General features: G+C 36.6%; 1 protein-coding gene across 1 annotated transcript in view; it reads left to right on the plus strand.

Moving 5' to 3' along the window:
* The window catches only part of EPB41 (erythrocyte membrane protein band 4.1), a 273,985-nt gene that overhangs the window by 92,430 nt on the left and 165,255 nt on the right, over window positions 1-16,300 (plus strand). The window contains exons 2-3 of the mRNA XM_042780280.1: window positions 7,211-7,688; window positions 14,232-14,444. Coding sequence (XP_042636214.1) covers window positions 7,211-7,688; window positions 14,232-14,444 — 691 coding nt within the window. The remainder of the gene's footprint in view (window positions 1-7,210; window positions 7,689-14,231; window positions 14,445-16,300) is intronic.

Genomic DNA, 16,300 nt, shown 5'->3' on the forward strand with positions numbered 1-16,300 from the left:
ATTTTGGTCAATGACATGAGACAAAGTATATGTGAACTGCTGTATGAAAAGTGAATTTACTCTGTAAATCTTCACCCAAATCCTAATAAAAAAAAACAAAACAAAAAAACAATTGCCTTGCCTGGATATTTGCCCTTGGAGTCTCAAGTCTCTTTGTATTAACATCTTATACCCATTTTTCAAAGCATAACATAAAAACTGCCTTTTCACTTGTACACCAATGTTCATCACAACACTTTTCCCAATAGCCAAAATGTGTAAACAACACAGGCGTGTCCATTAAAAAATGAATGGATAAACAAAATGTGGTACACACAACAATGGAATATTATTGAACCATAAAGGAAAAGGAAGTTCTGATACAAGTTACCACATGGGTGAACCTTGAAAGAATTCCAAACCCAAACCAAACTCAGTGCCCTCGAGTTGGATCTGACTCATAGCGAACCCTTCTTGGGTTTCCAAGGCAGTATTACTACGGAAATAGATTGCCCAGTCTTCGTTCTGAGGAGTGGCTAGTGGGTTTGAACCGCCAGCCTTCTGGTTAGCTGCCAAATGCCTTAGGCACTATGCCACCAGACCTCCTTGAACGCATTAGGCTGAGTGAAATAATAAGTCAGAGACAAAAGGATATTTTATGATCCTATTTATATGAAATACCTAGAGGGCAAATGCATAGACACAAAAGTTTATTAGTAGTTACCAGGGGCTAGAGGAAGGTAGAAATGGAGAGTTACTGCTTAAGGGGTACTGAGTTTCTGTTTGAGATGATGAAAATCTTTTGAAAATAGATGAGGGTGGTGGTTGTACAACATAATGAATATAATTAGTGTCACTGAATTGTACACTTAAAAATGGTTAACGTGGCAGTTAATTAATTAATTATTATTTTTTTTTTTTGGTCACGATAAAATTAAATAAGCAAACAAAAAATCCAAAACACCTTTTCCATGTGGGCTTCCCTGATCATAACATAAAGTTGAAAATTCTCACTTTATGTTATGTAATGCTTCGTTAGCACTACTTAGGAGGTCTTGTTATATTCTGCCTTGTGTGTTTTAGTTATTTGTACGTGTCTTATCTCCTTAAGAGCTGTGTTTTTTTTTTCCCCTTCCAGAGAGCTGAGCCAAAACCTTATATAGGTGGTTAACACCCAGTAAACACAGATATTCAGCGAACTAATTTGAAGAGCATTACCCATAATTAAACAATTAAACTTCATCCCCAAATAGAGATCATAGGTTAATTTTCTAAGTGGTGCCAAACGATAGTATTTTTACAAAATTTCTACCTAAGAAATATTAATGAAACACTGCTTTTACTATTTTAGAAAGAGCTGCAAAAAAGATAATGTTGTCCAACCCTTGCAGTCTGTTCAGTATCAGGTTTTTAAAGATCTGATTTGCCTAGCATCAACAGATGTACATTATTAAAACAAGTCTATCTTTGATATCAGGGGTATAGTTCTTAAGATCTTGAAGAGTTAGGATTAGATGGATACAAACTCATCACTTTGCCTTCAGGACTGTGCCTGATTTCTTTCTTTCTAAATCAAAGACCTCCTTTTGACATTAGGTAAATAGATACCTCCTTTTGGATTTTGCATCCAGATGGAAATAGTATCATTTACACAGGAAGGGTCTGTTTGTAGGACATTTATCCTGTTTTTGCTACTTGGCTTCTCTCTGTGTCTTTTCCTCTGGTTACGCATCCTATCCTGTGTAATGTGAACAACTTGGCTGCACATACAACAGATTTATCAGGACATGTTTATTTGAGCTTTTAGTAAAAGGTCTATAGTAAGATTTTTTCTTTTTGCTGTTTATTTTATTGTTTATTTCGTTCTCATCAACCTCAGAGCTAACTCCAGATACATATTTGGTTTACCAGTTTCATTTTATATTCCTTATTTATATATTTATTTATTTTGCTTTTCTGGCTCTTCTACCCATGTGTGTATGGGTGGACAGAATATTGCATGAAAATTGTCCTTGGGCATTAATTTTTATTTATTTATCTATTTTTACTTGTATCGACTCTTGCAGCATCTTTGTTGAATGATACATTGTCTGAATTCCTGATTATTTTCTTGTAATTGTTGTTGTTATTGTTATGTGCCGTCGATTTATATGATATTACCTTAATTTATATATGTAACTAATATATGATATTACCTCAATTTGTTTCACTATGTTTCAAATAGAATTATTTTGCCCATCTGCTTATTTCAACTTTCTGTAAATTTTTCCTTTTATTCTGTCCTAATCTGTTTTTTACCTTTGTTCAGCATGTTTTTCACATATGTCTAATTATATGGCAGAATGCATTGGTTCTGCATAATAGATTAATTATTCTCTAGTTTTTTGGTCATATGTCTTGATCATTCCTTCCTAAATGTGGCAAAGAGATCGTATGAATAGAGATATCCTGAACACTGAATCTGGGGAAATATCACAGCTTCATGGCAAACTTGGAAGTTGCCAGAACAATTTGTTTAAAATTTTCAAGTTCTGATTAAGCATGAAAAAGAGTTCTAAATATGTTAATAGTTCAGCTTCCATGTTGTATCTGTTACATTCTTTGCTTCATTCACTAATTCATCAAACATTTGTTGAGCACTACTATGTCAAGTATCTCTCATTGTTCATGTTTTATTTTCTAAAAGCCACTTTTGCCATGTTTATTTTTTACACACTTTGAGGTATGTTCCCAGAGTGATTGTAGTAGTGGTTTTCAGTGCTTTGTGTTCTGGTTACCTAGTGCTGCACTGACAAGAATATACCACAAATATGATGGCTTGAACAAATAAGAGTTTATTCCCTTATAGTTTGGGAGGCTAGAAGTCCAAGTTCAAAGTGCCAGGGTCTAGGGGCTAGGTGAAAGGTCCTTGACCTTGGGCTTCAGCTCTGCCTCTTGCTTCCCGCCCACTGAAGCTAGAGGCATCTCTTCACTCAGACGGCTGCTGGCTGCTGAGGCTAACAACCCCAAGGTCAACAAATAAAATGGCATAGTCCTGATGTTGCCAAACCATATAGCAGGCCATTAATTCAAGTCCATTGTAAGTCCCAAGGTCGGCAGAGCATGGCAGGCTGCTGAACAAAGACACAGAATCAGAATTTGCATTTTAACAAGATTGTTAGATGAATCAAAGCACATTAAAGTGTAACAAGCACACGTATAGCACATGGATTATTACTATCTGTTGTCTTTTTTTTTAAACAACCAAAGGCTACATGCAGGGTTCAAGCATGCCTTAAGCTAGAGAGAATTCCCCAAGGCTTCTCCTTATATATAGGAAACAGACCACATCCCTAAGGCAGTAGATTCCACCATGGAGTTAATTACCAGTCTCATCATGGGGCATACTACATCCATCTGCCCAGCCACTCAACCAGGCCCAGCCAAGTTTACGCACAAACTTAACTACCACAGGTATACTGTATTTTTCCATAAATCATGCATCCATGTAAATAACATGCCGCTTTTGCCATGTTTGTTTTTTACACATTTTGAAATATGTTCCCAAAGTGATTGTAATAGTGTTTTTCAATGCCTTGCACCTTAAAGTGTGATCAGTGGGCCAGCAGCATTGGCAACTTCTGGGCGTTTGTTAGAAATTCAGACTCTCAGGCCCCATTTCAGTCCTGTTGAATCAGAATTTGCATTTTAACAAGATTGTTAGATGAATCAAAGCACATTAAAGTGTAACAAGCACACATATAGCACATGGATTATTACTATCTGTTGTCTTTTTTTTTAAACAACCAAAGGCTAGTCATACTCAATCAACTCCTTTCTTAGAGACAAGATACCCCTTCATGTAAAAGCAATTTTAGGAATATCCTTAGAAGATATTCTCTATTTTTAAAACTATAAGGAAAAAATTGTACAAGAATAGATATCCTTTACTTTCTGAAAGATACAAGTAAAAAACTATTGGAAGTAGAGTTTAAGTGATTTTCATATCGGCTAAAACTTTCACAAGAGGTTTATAATTTCTTGTAGCTCTTTATGACAGATCTTGGTTAAAAGTCTGTTGTGTAGAAAAATTTCAGTATAGAAATGATTTCTTTTTCAGTTAGATCAATGATGAGACCATATCTGGAATCCATGGAAAATAGTACTAAATACTCTGCCTGTCCTTTGTTTATTTTTACAAAGTACGGTGTAGTATATTACATAGTGTGGCTTTTCTAGCCATATGTCTTTGTAAACTCCATGGTGGAATTTGCCATGAACAATTGAGTAGCTCCTGACTGTGAAAGTTAGCCACCTGGGGTATTTCTGTTGGGTGTAGCACAAAGTAATTTTCTGGGAAGTTCTCTCTCTCTCAGGTGTATAGAATTCTGATGTTGGGATTGGTTAGTTTGGCCACTCTGCCAGGCTCAAAAAGAGCCCTCCTAGAGGCAGGAGTCGTCTCTCTGACTGCTGGCTGAAAAGGATGTATTGCTGAGAGAAACGCACTCCTGAGAGACACACGCTACTGAGAGAGACTGAGAGAGACTGTTGGCTGAGAGATGGTGGGCTGCAAGAGACGAGTGCATTTCTGAACTTGAGTTGTAGCCTGTTACTTCCCTAATAAACCCTATAATCTTGAGTTCTGGGTGGCCACTGCAGCGAGTTATCAAACCCAGCAGAGAGGTGGTGGGTGCTGTGGGAGGAATGGTTGGTATCAGGGCTCGAGGTAGGCAGCATGTCTGGCCTCGTCGGGATAGCCTTTGGGCTACTGATAGTGATTCTGTCTTCCTTTTGTGAGGTTAGAGGAGGTCAGAAGATGCGGCCTCCCTGCCTCTTTGGCACAAAGGAAAAGTGAAGTAAAATGATGGCTTTCAAATCATGATTTTTTAGAATAACTAGTAGTTTGGATTCAGATTTTTTTTCTGGGTCAAGGTTGATTACTTTTGGAATTAAAGAAAAAGAATTGTAGAAATTATTCCTAATATAAAGAGGAATTGAAGACAATTTTATTTCCTTTATTTAAGTGTACAAACAAAAAAAATTCACTGCCATCGAGTTGATTTCAACTCATAGCAACCCGCATTAGGTTTCCAGGGCTATAAATCTTTACAGAAGCAGACTGCCTCATCTTTCTTCTGGGGAGCAGCTGGTGGGCTCTAACCACCGACATTTTGGGTAGTGGCCAAATGCCTTACACTACCAAATGCACTACACCACCAAATATAAGTGTGCCTTACTTAGGGGTAACATATTAAAAAATGTATATGGGTTAATAAATGTCTTGTGCAGAGTTTGTAAAGACTATATTACAACTTTTATTGGTGCAGAGTAATTTTAATGACTTAGTAAATGAGGCTAAGTCTTCAAAAAATATTTTTAATGTTTAAAACAAAATAATTTGAGCAGATTGGCAGCAAGAACCCATGTAAAGGCTTGTCTTTTTATTCGTGTACCTGTATTTATTTCAGTACCAAATACTATCAGTGTTACCGTGGGCAGGTTGCTTTCTATTTCCTATAAGATTGGGTGATTTTTCTTCCTTGCAGGATTGTTGAAAGGCTTATTTGAGATAATACAGGTGATGCTCTTGACACAGGGCCTGGCACAGAAACAGTACACAATATATGTTAGCTTTCCTTCTTTTTACTTCTTTGCTCCATTTATATGTAGTTTTCTAGTTTTAGCTCCTATTTTAAGTAAGATTTCACTTGGATTTTTCATTCATTATACTGATTAAAGTTGAATCAAGAATGTAAACTCCATGATGACATAAACTTTGTTTTGTTTTGTTTACTGATGTATCCTTAGCACTTAGACAAAATCTGTACTAAGTCTTAGTAAGTATTTTTGTTGAATGAATGAATGAATGATTGAATGAATATCATGCATTTGAAGTAAATTTACTTGAAATTATTTAGAAAACATTTTTGCAGTTTATATTTGTTGGCAGTGTTCAGTTAAAATTAATTTATTCAGCAAAATTTTAATGACTGTTATGTGCCAAGTACTATTCTAAGCATTGGGTATAAAAAAGATAGATAAGGTCCCTGTCCTGACAGAACTTAACCTTTTAGCTGGAGGAGTCAGGTGGGCAAAGGGGAAGAAGGACAATAAATCAATAAACAAACAAGGTAATTACAGATAATAATAAATGCAGGAGTGTTGTGAGGGGATCCAGGGAAGCGGGACCACTACTTTAGATAGTGTATAGGTAGGCCTTTCTAAGGAGGTGACCTCTGAGCTGAGGAGCAGGGAGTGCTTTTAGGTGTAGTAGTGAATTGAAGTTTAAGTTCATCAACAATCAACCTCATTGCCTGGTGTCTCAGAAGTCCCCTTATAAACTAAATGTGCCAGTGCTCTTTAATTAGTATTGTAAGGCTTGACTAATCATCCTGGGATTTTGAGATCAAGAGGCTAGAAAGGAACAAGATTGAAATATGTTAGGTTCATAGCCTTTCCTTCTCTCCTGCAAGTGAATCAGTGTTTGCCTTCTAAATTTTCTTCTCTGGGATGTATTTAAATAGTTTTACTTCCTAGTCTGAAAAATGCTGAGCTTTCAAAGTCTTATTTTTCAGAAGGAAAAAAAAGGTCTTAAATAAGTTAAAATTGTATACTTCTGAAAGAAGCTATAGTTTCACATTAAGAACATGAAAACCTAAAGAATGTTTTTGTGATTATTTTAATTTTATGCTTGCCTTTGTTGTCCAATCTGATAACAAATAATCAGAACCCTGCATCTTCTGTTCCTAATAGAGAAGTCTATGCATTCTAAGAAATGTAAAGAAAGAGAACAAAATAAAGAGTCAGGGAACTGTTTAATCTCCTCATCTCTTGTGGTACAGAGAATAATTGCTATAAGTCTTGTACCTTCATATTGATACCCTCAAAGGACAGTATACAAATGAGATTTTTTTTTTAAGAAGGATAAAACTGTATTTTCTATATACAGTTCAGAGCATTGAATTTTAAATATGATACTCTTCACTAAGGTGGCCTCAGTGGGTACTATTTTAAAGTAATCTCTCTGTGCATATCTTCAGTGAGTCAAGACATTAGTAATTTATTCAGGACGTGTAGCTAAGATATTTTTGTACTTTAATGAAAATTCTCATGTTTAAGCGACTAGGGTACTGTTTGCTGGTGATTAAATACCTAACTATATTAATTTTGGCATTCTTGATGTGAGTGAGGGTTTGACCTAAGTAGTGTGTTCTGCTAATAAGAGCCTCTCTTTTACATCTTCTTTTAATAGTAACATCATGACAACAGAGAAGAGCTTAGTGGCTGAGGCCAAAAATTCACAGTGCCAACAACAGAAGGAAGAGGGTGAGGGAGCCATAAACTCAGGCCAAGAAGAAACTCAGCTGGAGGAGGCTTCTCAAACAGCAGCTGAAGGAGAAAATCAGTGTGAGCAGAAGCTGAAAAAATCTAATGGAGACACTCCTACACATGAAGACTTGACCAAGAACAAGGACCGGACATCAGAAAGCAGAGGCCTCTCACGACTGTTCTCCTCATTGCTCAAAAGACCCAAATCTCAGGTGTCTGAGGAAGAAGGCAAAGAAATAGAGTCAACTAAAGAGAAAAGTGAAGAAGCTCAGAAAGAGATAGAATTTGGAACTAATCTTGATGACGAGATCATTTTAAAGGCCCCAATTGCAGCTCCTGAACCTGAACTCAAAACAGACCCATCTTTGGATCTTCATTCATTAAGCAGTGCAGAAACACAGGTAAGGTTATATGAATGTGTGAGAGGTGTATATGATGAAGGTTGGTTATATGCTTTATTTTTCATAAAATTATTTGGTTTAAAACACTGTATAACATGGATGAACTTGGAGGACATTATGCTGAGTGAAATAAGTCAATCACAGAAGGACAAATATAGTATTAGTTAATTATTGTAAAAAGTCAAGGAAAAGTTTCTATATGGAAGGAAACTTTCTTTGTTGGTTACCAGGAGTGGGAGGGAAGGGGGGGGAACACTGGAAAAAAAAAAAAATTGACCTATGTCACTTTAGTTTTGTATATTTCACTGTACATAAATTATATTTCAATAAAATTTTTTAAATGATTTTAAAATTTCCTTTAGTCACTTGACTTAGGCATTTAGAAATTATGGAATAAAATGAAGTTTTGAGTGTCTGCTTTAAAGAAATTAATGTAGTCAGTGGAAACTTAATTTTTAAAAAGGATGCTTCTTCTTGTTGTTAGGTGCTGTCGAGTCAATTCCAACTCATAGTAACCTTGTGTACAACAGAACGAAACATTGCCAGGTCCTTACAATCATTGCTGTACTTGAACCCATTATTGCAGCCACTGTGACAATCCACCTCATTGAGTGTCTTTCTCTTTTTTTCTGACCCTGTGCTTTACCAAGCATAATGTCCTTCTTCAGGGACTGGCCCCTCCTAATAACATGTCCAAAGTATATGAGATGAAGTCTTGGACATCTTCACTTCTAAGGAACATTCTGGCTGTACTTCTTCTAAAACACATTTGTTTCTTCTAGCAGTCCATGATATATTCACTATTTTTCACCACCATGATAATTCAAAGGCATCAATTCTTTCCAGTCTTCCTTACTCATTGTCCAGTTTTCACATGCATGTGAGGTGATTGAAAATACTGTGGCTTGGGTCAGGCATACCTTAGTCCTGAAAATGACATCTTTGTTTTACACTTTAAAGAAGTCTTTTGCAGCAGGTTTTTCCGATGCAATACATCATTTGATTTCTTGACTGCAGCTTCTGTGAGCATTAAATGTGCATCCAAGTAAAATGAAATCCTTGACAACGTCAATATTTTCTGTGCTTATTATGATGTTGCTTATTGGTCCAGTTGTGAGGATTTTTGCGTTTTTGTTTTCTTTATGTTGAGCTATATAATCCATACCCCATACCAAAAAAAAGAAAAAGATACTTATACTTTATAAATAAAATAAAAAGAAGTATAAAATTATTTTATTCATCCCATATATCATTGTGTTTTAATCATGGTATAAGTCTAAGCTTTTAATGAGAAGGGAAAAAGAAGTGAGGTGATTTAGAGTTCATTTAGGTAGAATTATTAAAAATGAGATAGTTTATTAGCAAATGTAGTCCTTTATGGAGATCTTGAAAACTGTGTGATGGATTCATGCCATCAAGGGGTATATGATAGATTTAAGTCATGCCTGACTTATTTTTGTCTTCTATTTCAACTATATCATATTAGCACAGAGAATAAGATGTAGATAAGGCAGTTCAGGTTTTTCTATCACCTTTGTAATATATAGCAATTTGGGGCCTTAATTGTGTCATAGGATAGTTAAACTAAGCATGAGTTACAAATTTGTTCAAAACATGTGGTAAAATATTAATACTGTAATGCAAAATGTTTTATAGGAATTCCATTTTTCAGCTGTAACATCTACAAATTAAAAGTTATTTTCAAAGTATTTCCATTTCTTATAATGAAAACATTATCTTTGTTGTTAAAAACATAAATCTTGTATGTTTCTATGAGAAGTACAAGATTTGGGTTATATAGTGTTACTAGAATTTTCTAGAAATACATGTAATTTTAGAAATACTGTATATTAAAAGTATGTACTTGGTGTTAGTGAAACTGTTCAAAACAAGATTTACTGTAGTAGTTCAGAATATAACACAGGCTATGGAATCATGCTTTCAGAGTTCAAATTATGGAGACATGGCATTTTTTCATTATTGTATTCTCCCTGTGTAATACCTACCCATTTGGGTGTCTTAAAAGAGATAGTTGTATAAAGCTCTTAACAATTATTACTTAGTCAATAAACATGAACAGTTTCACAGTAAAGGTAAAGAAACCCTCCGTATGTTAATATCATTACTTTGATTTTATTTTAGGAATACCAAATTACCTTATGTCTTACTCCCTACCCTGGCATTATGTAGGGGAAAAACCCATGTCTTATTTCAGTTAACATTTGAATTAGATTCAAAATAATGCCTAAAGATAATAGCATTTTTACTGAAGTTAAAACATGATCTGGACAAACTCAATTTTAGATTTAACTAAAATCTCATTCACTGAGACTTCCTTAATTCAAAATTAAGATAATTATATGAAGGTATTTGTCTCCATATTAAGAAAAAGGAACAAAATAAATTAGTACTGTTAATAAAATTTCAAGAAGGTATGGTTTAAAGTAGTAAACTATCTTAGATCTTTTAAAAACTAAAAGTAGTAGAATTTAATTTATATAGTCCTTTCCTATCTAGATCTCTGGTTTACAGAGGTTTTTTTCTAAATTTTATTTATTTTGTTGTTGTTATTATACACAGCAAAACATACACCAGTTCAACAGTTTCTACACGTACAATTTGGTGACATTGATTACATTCTTCCAGTTGTACAGCCATTCTTACCCTCCTTTTCTGAATTGTTCCTCCCTCATTAGCATAAGCTCCCTGCCCCCTAAGGCTCCCACCTAATCTTTCCAGTAGCTGTTGTCATTTTGATCCCATACAGAAAGTTCTTAAAGGAGCATAATGGTCAAGACAGACCTTTTTCAGTAGTTAAGCTAAACTATTGTTTGGTTTTAAGATGACGTCATGGAGTATTTTTGGTTTAAAGGTGATCTCAGGGTGATAGTTTCAGGGGTTCATCCATCCTCTATGGCTCCAGAAAGACTAGACTCCATGAGAATATAAAATTCTGTTCTACATTGCCTCCCTTTTGATCAGGATTCTTCTATGGAATCTTTGATCAAAATGTTCAGTAATAGCTGGGCACCATCTAGTTCTTCTGTTCTCATGGCTAAGGTGGCAGTTGTTCATGGAGGAAATTAGCCACACATCCCATATCTTCCTCCTTTTCCTGACTCTTCTTTTTCCTCCATTGTTCCAGGTGAATAGAGACCAGTTGTGTGCCTCAGATGGTCGATTGCAAGCTTTTTTTTAAAAAAAAAAAAACGTGATTTGGGTGAAAGTTTACAAAGCAAATTTACTTTCCATATAGCAGCTCACATATACTTTGTCTCATGACATTGACTGCAATTTCCCACAATCCACCAGCTCCCCTCCCACTTGCTCCCCATAGTTATCTCTTCCTTGTGTCCTTCCCTCCCATGTACTCCTGCCCCACAAGCTGTCTTGTTATACATACACATCCCTTCTGTTCTCCCATGATTGATCTCTCCAAGGAGTGTATCTCCCTGATGCAAATGTTCAGCCACAGGAATGAGTTCAATTCAGACCTGAAGGACAGCTAGGGGGCCATGGTCTCAGTGGTTCCATCAGGCTCTGTCAGACCAGCAAACCTGGTCTTTTTTTTATGATTTTGAGTTTTGTTCAACATTATTCTCCCACTTTATCTAGGATCTCCTACATAGATCTCCCTCCAAGTGATTGACAGTAGTAGCCAGGCACCATTTAGTTTTTCTGGTCTCATAGTCATATAGGCTGAGGATTGCGTGGTATACTAGTCTCTTGGACTAATTGTTTCCATGCATCTTTGGTTTTCTTCATTCTTCTTTGCTCTGGACAAGGAGAGACCCATCATTGACTGCAAGCTTTTAATATCCTGGACACTATGCAATAAACTAGAAGGTAGAACAGAAGCACTAAATATGTTTTTAGACCAGTTAACTGTTATGTCCTATGAAACCATGACCCTAAACCTCCAAAGCAAGGAACTAAATCCCATGAGATGTTTGGTTGTACATAAGCAGCCTCAGCAGTTACTATTTATTTATTTATGTTTGGTCTCTGTTGTTAAATATATCTATCACACAACTTCTGCCAATTCAACTTTTTACAGGTGTACAGCTTATTGACAAGCAATTACAATAATTGGCTATACAATCCTCTTCTTAATCAATGCAATTATTCTATCACTATTATCCTCCCTATCCCCTCTTCCCTCCTGCCCTTAGTAACTATTAAACTTTGGTTTCTATACATTTGCATTTTCTTGTAAGTGGGGGTCATACAATATTTATCCTTTCACGACTGGCTTATTTCACTCAGCCCAATGTCATCAAGCTCCACCCATATTGCAGCATGTATCAAGACTTCATTTGTCTTACTGGCTAAGTAGTATTTCATTGTATGTATGTTGCACATTTTATTTGGTCATTCATCTGTTGATGTGCATGATGGAATTTTTTTGAAAAGTGAATCTGCATTATGGACTGTACCAGTTTTCATCTAGGGTACCTTAGATTCTTTTTTAGAAGTCATTTGTCAGTTTTTAATGTTCGTTTATTCATTTAATAAATACTTACTAAATACCTACTGTGTGTGCCAAGCTCTTGGCTGGATATGCATTAGTAAATAAAAACTAAAATATGGTAAAGAGGTTAAAATCATGGAATTTTGGAACCAGACTTAGTATGTAATTGATTGACTATGTGATCCAAGGCAAGTTACTTTAATTTCTCTGGCCTCAGTTTCACATCTGTCAAATGGGGATAATTATAGTACCCTCCTCACAGGATTTTTTTTGAGGATTAAATGAATTAATGCAAGTAACACTCTTAAATGCTATATAAATCTTTGCTATTACTACTATTATCATTAAACAGACATGGTCCCTACCATTGTGGAAATTGTAGTCTACTGGGTGGGATGGAAAATTGTTGTTATGTGCCATCGAGTCGGACCTGACCCATAGCAACCCCTCCTTGGGTTGCCTTGGGCACCATGCTACCAGAGCTCCTGGGATGGAAAATTAGTAAATACAAAATAATTATTTATTGTAGTAAGTGTTACAAGGGCAACAGACAGAGTATTGACGTGAAGAATAGTACAATGGGACTTAAGTAGACAGGATAGCCAATAAGGCTTCCCTGAAGAGATTACATTTAAGAGGATCATGCAGGATGAGAAGGAAACTTTTAGACCATCTCCATTATAGAATGCAAGAGCCAAATAATTAAATCCTTTTTCCTAAATGTTAACCATATTTTTCCTCCCCTTTGGAAAGAAAATAATTAGTGGAATTTTTAAAGAATCTTTCAGCTATTTTATTGTGTTGGATCCAGATACTAAAATGTTATCCCAATTTCCTATATTTGTGATGACTTAATTATCCTAGGAGAAGCAGATTTCAGTCTCTCTCTTTTAATCTTCTTTAGCATGGTTGATACCTGATAGGAAGGAGTTAACTGGCAGTGTTCTGGTTACCTAGTATTCCTCTGACAGGAATATACCACAAATGAGATGGCTTGAATAAACAGAAGTTTATTCTCTTACAGTTTGGGAGGCTAGAAGTCCGAGTTCAAAGTGCCAGGCTCTAGGGGCTGGGTGAAAGCCCCTTGACCTTGGGCTTCAGCTCTGCCTCTTGCTCTTGCCCACTGAAGCTGGAGTCATCTCTTCACTCAGGCAGCTGCTGGCTGCTGAGGCTAACAAGCCCAAGGTTAACAAATAAAATGGCACAGTCCTGATGTTACCAAACCACATGGCAGGCCATTAATTCAAGTCCATTGGAAGTTCCAAGGTCGGCAGAGCATGGCAGGCTTCTGAACAATGACATGGCTACATGCAGGGTTCAAGTGTGCCATATGCTAGAGACCATTCCCAAAGCTGCTGCATATATATGGGAAGCAGCCCACATCCCCAAAGCAGGTACTCAGCTTTTTGTGGTAGGTCCCACCATGGAGTTGATTGCCAGTTTCATCATGAGGAATGAATCACCAGCTGCTCAACCACTCAACCAGGCCCAGCCAAGTTGACACACAAACTTAACTACCACAGGCAGTTACAGTTTTTGGCCTATTACATATGTTGCTTTATGCTCTAAAACTTGTCCCCAGCCACTCTTCTTAGCCATCTATAAATTTTACAATATGTGACAAATCATATTCCATTTTGCAATTCATATCTGCCTTCTAAAATTGATTAGCATGGGGCAGAGATTTTCAAGCTTTGGAAGGTTTTAATAACATTATTCAATGGCATAGTGAGGAAGAATATATAATGCTGAGAGCAATAGATTGGTGTCCTCTGGTTTACCTGAAACCTTTATTTATAGCTTTGAAAGATAAAATTGTTTCTGAGGAATTTTAAGAATAGCAGTCTGCAGTTTTTTGTTGTTGTTTTAGAGGTGTGGAGTGGGGTGGGAGTCATATGATCCTTTACAGAAAAATGTGTATTTAATTTTAATACCACATTTTTATATTTGTTTTAACAATTTTTCTTCAGTTGGTGTTTTTAATGGTAGCATTATTATAAGTAAAAGAGTATACAGCATGTTATATAATGAAATGACTTAATTATTAACTTGATGATGTCATGGATATGTAGCCTGCACAGGAGGAAAACAGAGAAGATCCAGATTTTGAGACTAAGGAAGAAGGAGGACTTGAAGAGTGCTCCACCATAGAAGTAAAAGAAGAAAGTCCTGAATCACAAGCAGAAAGTGCATTGAAAACTTCCCAGAAATCAATCAGAAGACACAGAAACATGCACTGCAAGGTTTCTTTGTTGGATGACACAGTTTATGAATGTGTTGTGGAGGTGAGTGGATTTTAGCTTTCAGTACCCAGAACTCTTTTTTTAAAATTGTGATTTTGGTGAAAGTGTACTGATCAAATTGCTTTTCCATTCAACAGTTCATTCACATTCTATTTTGACACATTCATTGCAATCCCCACAATGTAACAATACTCTTCCTACTTTTCCCAGTGTTGACCATTTTCATCCTTCTATTCCTTCCTGCCTTCTGAGCTTTATCCCTGGGCAAGTGCTTTTTGATCTCAGTTCTAATAAATGTATACCTCCCTGGTATTATTGTTCACCTTATAGACATGTCTGTTGTTTGCCTGAAAGTTGAGCCATGGGGGTGAGTTCAGTTCCAGGCTTGAAAGGTGTCTAAGGGTCATGGACTTGGAGGTTCCACCAGTCTCTATCAGACCGGTCAGCTTGGTCTTTTTTATGATCTTGAGTTTTATTCCACAATTTCCTCCCATTCTATCTGGGACCTCTTATTGTTATCCCTTTCAGAACAGTCAGCAGTGGTAGCTGGGCACCTTCTAGTTCTGATCTCAAGATCATGGAGACTGGGGTTCACATGGTCCATTAGTCTTTTGGACTAATTGTTTCCTTGCATCTTTGTCAGTCTTCTTTGCTCCAGATGGGGAGAGACCAGTAGTTCACCTTAGATGGCCACTCTGAAGCTTTTAAGACCCTAGTCACTACTCGCCAAAGTAGGATGCAGAACATTGTCTTTATGGACTATGTTGTGCCAGTTAGTTGACTTTAGTATCTCCCAGGACCATGGTGCTGAGACCCCAGACCCAGTCACTCATTCCCTAGTTATTACTAGGAAGTTTTCATAACTTTATCCCCTATGTGCTTTTCTACATTCATGGATATATTTGCAGCACACATAAATAAATAGGTAGAGATATCATCCTCTGTCAAACCTCTATATATTTGTGGGTGTAGTCCATTCACCTTCCCACCTCTGTTCAGCTTGACTGTCTGTGTATCTACTCATAGATTATTGTTACTATGTTATTGCAGGAATGTATATGTATTAATATTATTCACCTTTTTGCCTTTAACTCTTATGCTCCCTCCCTGTGTCTCCCAGTGCCTTCATAATTTTGTGCTTGCCTCCCTTTTATTGTATAACTCAAAAACTCACTGCCATTGAGTTGTTTCAGACTCACAGTGATCCCCATTGGGTTTCCAAGGCTGTAAATCTTTACAGAAGTAGATAGCCTAGTCTTTCTTCTACGGAGCAGCTGGTGGAAGTTTGAACCACTGATCTTCCAGTTAACAGTCAAGTGCCTTATCCACTATGTCACCCGAGCTCCTTATTGTATATTGCCTTTCTTTTTACCCAAGTTAATATGTGTTTGCTCTGTAGTTAGTGATTCACCTTCCCTTCTCCTCCCACCCCTGGTAACCTTCAAAGGATGATTCTTTCTGGGTGTAAACCTTTCCTTAACTTCTTACAGTAGTGATCTCATATACACTATTTGTCCTTATGTGATTGATTAATTCCAGTAAGCATAATGTTCTCTAGGATCATCCATGTTCTGAGGTGTTCTGCAGATTCATTTTTATTCTTTAATGTTGTGTGGTATTCCATTGTTTGTATGTACCATAGTTTGTTTATCCATTCATCTGTTGATGGGCACTTAGGTTGTTTCCGTCTTTTTACTATTATGCATAATACTGTGATGAACAAAAAAACAAACCAAAATCACTGCTGTGGAGTCGGATCCAACTCATAGCGACCCCTCCTTGGGTTTCCAAAGCAGTATCACTAGGGAAGTACATTGTCCAACGTTCTTCCTTCCAAGGAGTGGCTGGTGGGTTTGAACCACCAGCCTTCTGGTTAGCAGTCAAATGCCTTAGGCACT

This window comes from Orycteropus afer, unplaced genomic scaffold (genome assembly GCF_000298275.1).
Source record: "Orycteropus afer afer isolate SDZICR_OR568_19922 unplaced genomic scaffold, OryAfe1.0 scaffold00031, whole genome shotgun sequence".
NCBI lineage: Eukaryota > Metazoa > Chordata > Mammalia > Tubulidentata > Orycteropodidae > Orycteropus > Orycteropus afer.